The 9,479-nt window shown below is 36.6% G+C and overlaps 1 protein-coding gene across 1 annotated transcript; it reads right to left on the bottom strand.

Annotated features, from left to right (window-relative positions):
• Positions 12–6,827, bottom strand: LOC109840197 (vacuolar protein sorting-associated protein 32 homolog 2-like). Its single transcript, XM_020408746.1, has 8 exons — positions 6,660–6,827; positions 6,457–6,554; positions 5,783–5,882; positions 3,535–3,620; positions 3,338–3,429; positions 2,516–2,630; positions 2,235–2,433; positions 12–175 (listed from the first exon to the last, which is right to left on the bottom strand). The coding sequence occupies exons 2-7, from the start codon at positions 6,535–6,537 to the stop codon at positions 2,239–2,241; spliced, it is 669 nt and encodes a 222-aa protein (XP_020264335.1). The 5' UTR covers positions 6,538–6,554; positions 6,660–6,827; the 3' UTR covers positions 12–175; positions 2,235–2,238.

Genomic DNA, 9,479 nt, shown 5'->3' on the forward strand with positions numbered 1-9,479 from the left:
ATTGTAATTACTAATAAGAAGATACTATGGGGTTGTTTTCTTTCTTCCAACAATATAAAGTGCACCAGGAAAAATATTCACACAATTTCAAATCAACATGGAGAGGCTTGGTCCCTCCATGAAACGCATCAAATTTGTTTTTACAAAGCACCGTCATTGGCAAAGCATATTCGACCTGCAAACAATAAGAACAATGATTATGATACCATCTTGGAAATATTAGCGAACCTAGTTCTGAATGATAATTACTTCAGCTTGGTAATATTCGCAAACCTCATTGTATATCCTGAAATCAAATTCTAACAAATAAACAATTCATTTGGTAACGGAAGAAAAACATAATGACCTGTTGATTAAGAGAAAGGTTCTAACTTAACTATCATGTGCCTGCAGCAGTAAACCTTCCTATAAACTGAGTCATACCATGCATTTTAACTAGTTTCTCACACATACTTTCACCTCAATGGAAATAGATTGCACCAGTAAGAATACAGAATAATACAAGAAAGCATATATGGTAAAACTTAAAAAATATAGGATGGGGATACCTCATGGATATGGCAATAATAATATTGTGTACAAGAGAGTTCTTGTTTATTTTTATTTTTATGTTTTTTCTACAACACAAGTTAGTAAGGCTACAATGTCAAAAAGAAAATACATCTCAGTAATGAAGAAAATTTCCAAGAGCAATAAGAATTTACAGCAAGAAAGTAGACAAATTATATAAATGCACCTACTGGTCAAACAGAATTGTCAATCTACTATGAATGCATTAGATCTCTAGTTTCTTAGTCCAGGTTACATTCCTCGTACATTAATGCCTAGGATAAACTATTAACCTTTTTAATATATCTTAGGAATATCAATTCCTTACCTGAATATCCAGTATGAAACGATATGGGTACATTTTCCTTGGCAAAATACACATTCAAAATAAAACAGAAGTCACCTTTTACCCTTCGTTGTATTTACGATGGCAGATGGCCTGATAGACTGTGTTTGTTGGTGGTGGTTAGTGGCTGGTGGGTATGTGTTCTCGTTTTCTTTTTTCTGGCGGATGTTGTCTTTTTCCTATATTGCGTGCGGGTGCGTACGAGCGCTAGTGTGTGTGTTCACTAATAAGTTGAACTATTTTGTCTTTGGATATAAACATATTTGTATGTCTGCAATACATTATGGACTTTCCATCAAATATCCAAATAACAAATACATTTACATATCAATTATTGCAACATTCATGCAAATGGAATTGGAGCTCCTCACTTTTCCTCTTCTTGTGTGTATGGTGCTGGTGATAAGGGTGCATGTTTGTTGGTGTGGTGGTTAGCGTGTGTGCATGCTGGTTATCTGGGATTGATTTCCTGTATTTTTTTTTAAATCCTTTTTTAACTTTTGGAGGGGAGTTAGCACAAGTCACGAAATAATAAGTAACCTAGCATAGATCTGTTTCCATATTCAACGTTGAAAATGTGGGCAATCGTACAATCAACTTAACATATGCATCTAAATAGAATATAAGAGACTAATATAAAATGTCCAATTACGTGCATATTGACATATCCTAGTGCGTACAGGTTATAATTTTCCTGGAAAATGTAATTTTCCCTGTATGATATTGACGGCACAAGATTAAAGTTCAAAGCTCTTTTCTATCTATCCTTAGTGTCTCCTATTTAAGTCCAGACTTGATCTTTTACCAGGCATGGATGTTGAGTTCCACATTCAAATATTTGTATCTAGATCTAGTTTCATTCGAAGAAAACAAATCCAAATACACCAAATCCACATTGCATCTGCTCTACTTGCATTCCTACTAAACATCTTATGCCATTAACTCAACACATTATGCATGATGCTTGTATTACAACTCACTATACACTTAAGAAGGATGAATTTAAGCCTATCCAAAATGCCCGTAAAATGGATGTGTGTGAAGCACATATCTGATGTAAAAATTACATAGTATTTCAACCCTCACCTCTACTCTGTTGGCCATAAGTCATAAGGCTCATAACCCATTACTAATTGCATAATGAATTCAATGTCACCATGTTTTCCATCTGAGAAAAACAGAATTTCTAAGATAGTAGCAACTTTTTTTCTTTCTGGTTTCTATATAGATGCTGCATTCACTTTCTGAATTTCCTTTCACCTAGCAATCAAAAATGAAAATTGCAAATAGAAGATAAAGTACTTTATCCCGTCCAGAATGATGGAGAAGTGGGGTTTACCTCACTACAGAGCCATTTCTGCTTGCAATGCAGCAAGTTCATCTTCTTCAGTTGTGTTTTTCTGCGGAGCAGGACGAACTGGTTGCCTACCAGATGGAATGTTGGGCATTGGAGCAGCAGGTGCAGTTGTAGCTGGCTGAAGAAGTTGTTCCTCTAATTCTGCTCCTTCCAATTCTTCAAGTTCTGCTTCCAACTCATCCTACAGTGGGAAAAAAATACACGTGACATATCTAGACAGAAAGGAAACAAAAATTACTACAATTTTTAAGGAAGATGAGTACTTCATCAAAATCAGCAGCTGCACCAATAGGAGTAGAGAGCGCTTCCTGAATCTGTTTCATATTCTCTGTCTGCTCATTAATTTCATCCATAGTCTTGTCGACATCATCAATGTTCCTGCAAATACAAATATAAAAAAGAGCACCTATGAGTATATCTCAACTTCCACAGATGCCATGATCAAACTTATAAGTCATTTTATGCAGTCAAAGGCAAAAGAATAAAAAAAATAACAAATAAAAAATTAAAAATAATCAAACATTATGAAAAACCATCACCACTGATTAGGGTAGGGCATAGTAGTAGCCGGACGTTTGAAAATTATGGAAGTCTGAGTTTTGAAACAATACAAGACGCTGAAGGCCAAAGACAAATATGATGTGAAGAACCAAAAATTGGTTCACTTAATAGATTTTATAGATGGGGCAACAAACAGAAACCAAAAATACGCTCACATGTGCACATGAACGTGTCCATAAACATGTATGCATTCATGTGCACACAAGGATAAGTGACTTCCTGTGAGTGTTCCTCTGAACACATGAGCATCTCTGTTTGTATAAGCATATTTAGTTTAGTGTGGATGCACGTTTAATTTCTGATTGTAGATGGCAAAGAATACTTTCACATGAAATAGTAACTAAAAATATGTTGCGCAAATGTGAATCTCAGTGCATGCAGTCCAAAAAATAAGAAATAAAAGGAAAAAAATAGAGGATTCACTTTACATCTAATAAATAAAACATGAAATTAACAACTGGAAAATAAAATAGAGGGCTTAAATTAAATTTCCCAAGCAAGGTTTATGCTAACAGTCGACTCACGTTGCTTTCTGCATAGCTTTCATAGCAGCTGCTCCAGTTCTCAATGCGTCAACAGTTTCCGTTGTAGCTTTTGCACCTTCTAGCATTATCATCTGAGTTGAAGTGGTTCACCAATCATTTAGGAACAGGAAGCAAATATCAGCGAAGTAACCATGCAAATCTCATAAGAGAGAAAAAAAAAGATGCTTAAAATGTACCTGATCATGAATTCTCAATTGGAAATTCCCAAGCTGCTCAACTTGCTGTTCATAAAGCCTCTTCCGCTTCAAACATTGTATCGCAGCTAATACAAATGCGAACAAGATACAGGAAAAAATATGAATAATCAGAACAAAAGATAATATATTCCACTTAATATTAAAAAGGGTGAAGCTACCACTAAAGGGGCAATTCCCTTCCTCCCCCACCCCAAACCCAACATTCCACCTAACACACAAAATTCAAGTCTTACTAGATTAAGAAGGCTGAAGCTACCACTTGAGAGGCAGTTCCATTCCTTCCCCACCCAAACCCAACATTCCACAACACACAAAATCCAAGTTCGCAGATATATACGAGAGTTAGACTGCCACATGTTGAGCTGCATGAGATAATTCAAAGTTTGCCTTGAAAATGATTGCATCTGGAAGTTCTGGTTGACAACTTGACATTCAGGATGAATTCCAACTCTGATGAAAATTCTTAGATTTTTAAATCCAAGTTTATGTCTAGAACTTCTAGATGTGACGTTATGAGAATTGTGATTTCACAACCAAGTATAAGAAGCCCATACTTCAGAAAGATAAATAATATGACAGCACCAAGTTGCATTAAATCATAGGATCAGGCCCAAGTTTTGAAAATTTACGCCAACCCTACGTTTTTTTCTTTTCACGCATGTGATCAAAGGATCTGTATGCATGCGAGGCATATTAAGTTGGCATGTTCAAGTAGTATCCATCTGGCATAGGCATGGGGGTAACTTCATGGACTGATTACGCACGATCTAGTTGTACTGGCATAGGAACATTACTAAACAGCATGATCTTTCAATTACAGTGCCCAAGATCTACTTGGAAATGGTATTCCATATATCAGTTTGGTTTATATTGTGCCATTAAGATGGATTAACATACTACATCTTACAATCTTACCCTTGTGCAGGAACTCATTTCCAGCATATTCACCATACCATGTGTTCACCCCGTTCACATAATCATAAACCAATGTACCGACCAAGACGCCTAATCTAGCTCATATCTTTCTTACCAGGATTTTAGTACCAATGCAGAGGTTATAATCAGGTTGGCAGCCTGTTAACTATGTAAAGTCCTTCCTAGAGAGCTCTTGACCTTTTAGCATGTTTCATAGGACACCAAGTCCTATTAAACTGAAAGAAGAAAAACGATGGTGGTGATGTGATAGTCATTTAACACCTCACAGCACAATAGTCAAAATTAGAACAAGAGGATGTACATAAGGCTGGAAGCAAGTATGAGCCGAATGTATCAAATTGTGTAGAATTTCCAGCCTGCTGAGCATGTACAGCGTTCTCATGACTTGAAAGGTACATGGACCCACACAATTACCACTAAGTCTCACTGGCTGCACCAGGCCCAATTACAGGCTATGGTCTTTGTCCACAAAAGAAAGAGGTCAGGCTCTGGCCATAATTAACATTCTTACAGGAAAACATCCATCCAGCATAATTTCTATCTTTTTGTCCATTTATACTACGAAGTCCCATCTTATGCATGTCATAACAGATATCCAAAATAAGGCATTTGCATATGAATCAATTATCTAAAATATCCACTTGCAACATTGACCATTCTATTTCATTAAATAACAAATGAAAAACTAAACAAAAAGTTTTGATTAAAATTTAAAGACTGTTTGATCCACTTAAAGGATGTAAAGACCTAACCCTATGAAAACTAACACCAGGCACCCACCAATTGGCATCATCAACCCACCACAATGTACTTTATCTCGACACTCATATTTCTAAGAATATGACCACTATTAAGATGTGCCAAGTGGCAATTATTTGTACTAAACTGGAGCAATGGTAAAAGCCATTATATTTTCTTTGAAGCCGTCAATAAAACAAAGAAATTATTTCTTATCCTGTCAGTGCGAACTAACAAGCCCATAGAACATGCACATGAAATTGGACGTTCCACTCAATTTCGAATAAAGTTTGTAACGAGGTATTCATATATAAGTTAGAGTAGAGACAAAATAAGCAGGCTTAGGTTAAATAAAACTTAAAAAAACTAAAATGAAAAAAATGAAAATAGTGTATAATTGCAAAGAAATGAAAAAGGATTCTCACATCAATCCATAAACTCTTCATTATGTTGTGGGAAAACCTAGAATATAAGGCAAAAGCAACTGACGACAGAAGTCGATGAGCAGAGATATAGAACAGGAGTCCGCTACAATAGGTAAAAAGAAGAATACCTCTTTTGTTCTTTGCTCTTGTGAACTCCTTAGCTTTTTCAACTTCACCAGCAGCCTTCTTCAAAAGAACACCCTCCTTTTTCTCTAGCATCTCAAGTGTCTACAATTTTGCATACAAGCAGGTTAGCAATTGCAATTAGAATAGCAGCACCTATTAACTTTTTTCTCAATTCTCAAATAGAGAGTCGCAAAATCACAGAAATTACAACTTAAGTGGCTATGGCAGCCCACGTTTGTTTGGCATGGTAATATGCCTTCTATAAAGAAAAATGGGCGATCATGACTATAGACTAAGGAATGAATGGTACAAAATGATCTTGGGAAATTTGTGAGCAACAAAAAAAATCTTCTCGAAAGAGAATTCACCACTGCAGCTTAATATAACCATGTAAACTATTTCAAAGAGTGGACATACAAGATACATGTCGACAATAATATCGACTCAAACAGACAACTACAACGCCAATACACTAAAGTATACAGATCTCAGCAAACCCAAATCTTGAGGTATGATCACTGGATACTAGACAAATCAAAGAGGTATAAACATGATGTTTAAATCACGTGAATGATAATTCAACAACAGTTACGAGATCTGGCAAGTATACATGAAAATGTTCGAACTTTTAATTCAAAATAAAAAGAAAATCACAAGATCGTTACAAAGAGATCACCTCATTTAACTTGTCAAGGGTAGAGAGAGCGTCTGCCTGCTCCTTGGGCTTCCCAAAAAGCCTACCGAACACCGACGACATCTCTCCGTCGATCTTATCTGCAAACAAAACCAAGGGGCGTCAAATCGCAAAAACCCCCCAAAATCCGAACCCTAACCCTAGATGATCCGACGATTGAACAAACAGGGACAAAAAAGATTGACCTAAGAGCAATCAGTGGATTGATCGTCGATCGATGAAAGATGCCGGTGTCGGGATTTGAGACGAACTTGGGGAGAATCGACGAGGTATTAGTGAACAAAAAGAAAATGCTAGTACAAATCGGACGTCATTGATCGAAGATAAAGAGCGTTTTTTGGTTTATTATTTGTTTCTACTGTAGTGGCTGTTATTTTAAAAAGTAGGGAATTTTACTATTATAGGTTTTCTATTTCTATTTAGGGGCTGTTTGGTTCGTTTTTTAACTCGATAGAAAAGTTTTACGCCGTCTCCACATCAGATTTTTTGTCGCCACATAGGATATAAGTTTTCGTCGGTTTTTTTTCCCATCTTTGGTTCGCTAGGGTTGAAGAAGGGAAACTCGGTGAAAATCGCCGTCACATCAGATTTTTTTTCCCTCCCTCAATTCTTTCCTTAACCTCGTGAAATCGACGGCTTTTTGCCATATAAACAAATTTTTTCCTTTTTTCCATACGAACCAAACACAAGAAAAATAAATACATTGATTTCCCACCATTTTTTTGTGCGAACCAAAGCGAAACAATCTATTTCTTGGAAAAATTTGGAAAACTCAAAACTTGTGTTTTTGTACATGAAAAAATACATTTCCCTATATCTAGAAAACGAACCAAACAGAAAAAAACCATTCGTTGAGGAATTTGATTTCGGAATTTGATTTCATGCAGATTTTAATGTTGTAATAAATAGTTAAGATATAATTGGTGATGGGAATGGATAAAGATTTTAAGCTTAAAATGGCCTTTGAATTAAGAGAGAGAAAAAAACTTGATGAGAGTTAAGAGTGGCTGCATAAGAATTATCTTTGTTTCTAAATTCCCTCTCTAAAAAAATAAATAATAATAATAATAATAATAAAATCTTTGTGTCTAAATTGCACTTAAATGCCATATAGTTTCACCAACCTTGTACTTTAACACCCCCTAGTTTAAGTCGTACATTCAAATGTCTCGAAGTGTTTATGTGTTGCAAATAAATACCCTGTAGTTTGAATATGTTGCACGTTGGTGCCATGTTGTTTACCCAATGTTGCATACAGATACCCTTAGTTTGTAAATTGTCTCATTTCAATACCCTTAAGTGCCTAAAAGTTTCACTTTAGGACCTTCTGTTATGTGATATTCTTCGGTATGTAGAGAAAAATTAATATGGTTTGAGATTTTTTTTAAACTATGCATTCATTCGCAACACTTAAATACTTTGGGAGCAATTTGTTGCTCGGTTTTAAAATAGGAGTCACTTAAGTGCAAGTTTAGTGAAAATTTATGGCATTTAAGTGTAATTTCGCCTTACATAATTTCATGCATCCTTATATTTTTCTTTATATTAATGTGCACCTTTTTCATATTCACATTGTAGGCTGTCTAAAAATTATTGCAGATAGCTGATCCAATCAAACAACAATGATGGCAGTTACAATTTGACGACTTTCATAATAACAATTCCACAATCAAATCAACAAATGAATGCTATAATTAGAAGATTTTTACGTAGATCGAGAAAATTACAATTGAACGACCTTCACGACAATCGATGGAAACTCTGATTTAACAGTCTTCACAGACAACTACGGGAGTTACAATCTGACGACTCTCACATTTTAAGGAGCTAAAGTGGAGATTACAAAATAACGATCTCTGTTAATGTCCTAATGAAAGAGATTAAAAGTCAATGATCTCTTTAGATTCCAAAACGCAGAGTTCATTTCTGATCAGATTCATAACGTTGTGCGAACACTGCGTTTTCAGTCTTAAGCACATGCCTAACTCTGCGTTTCAGGTCTAAAACGCAGAGTTCGGGCCCAGAACGCCAGTTTCGACGTTTGACTCTTTCAAACACGAGCTGAACGGTTTTAAAACATTTCCCCCCACGATTTGAGGGATTTTTGCCCACTTAGGAGCGAATTAAGGGGGCGGTTACACCCCTTAACCCCCATATAAATCTCAACAAACTCAACTGAGTTAGGGACGGGATTTTTTGCGTCATTTTTGAAAATCTTTGGTGAGATCGCGCCATTCCGGAATCTTAGAGATCTTAAAGCATCTTTCAGCAACCGAAATTGTGAAGCTTTAGTACTTGGTGTAGGCGTCAAAAAATACTGAAAGATATCCAAATGCAGCTCAAAAGAAAATCATCCAAAGATCAAAAGAACACAAGGAACGGTGTAGACTGTCTCGGCACGCGAGACAGTGTTTATTGTCTCGCCGTGCGAGACAGTGTTTACTGTCTCGCCGTGCGAGACAGTTTTTACTATCTCGCAGGCAAGACAGTGTTTACTGTCTCGCACGCGAGACAGCTCTCGAAGGATCAGAAACCGTTTTGTATAACTACCGACACGTGTCCATTAACTGTCAAAGAACGTGGGGAACGTCGTAGGCAAGAATCACGTGGATAACTGTCAAAATAACGGAGTTTGAAATGTGGGAAGGCAGTTACGGCGGAAACCGCTGAGCAGTTGGGTTTCGAGACAAACCCGAGACAGTCTTTACTGTCTCGGCCGCCGAGACAGTAAACACTGTCTCGGAAGCACTATTTGTCCAGGGGCTATAAATACCCCCCTGAAATCATTTTGAAGGGGGCTGAGCATTTTAGAGCAGACAGAGCAGAGTACTTGAGCTTCTGGCAATTCCTTGAGATTCGAGCTTTGACTTGATCTTAAGAAGAACGATCGTCTTACTTTGATAAGATCTTCGTTTCAAATTCTCACTTCGATAAACGAAGGAAGAATCATTAAACCCCTCAGGGTCTGTGATTTGGTGGTTCACGAGTCAAAGCGCTCCCGGCAC

This window comes from Asparagus officinalis, chromosome 5, assembly GCF_001876935.1.
Source record: "Asparagus officinalis chromosome 5, Aspof.V1, whole genome shotgun sequence".
Taxonomy (NCBI): domain Eukaryota; kingdom Viridiplantae; phylum Streptophyta; class Magnoliopsida; order Asparagales; family Asparagaceae; genus Asparagus; species Asparagus officinalis.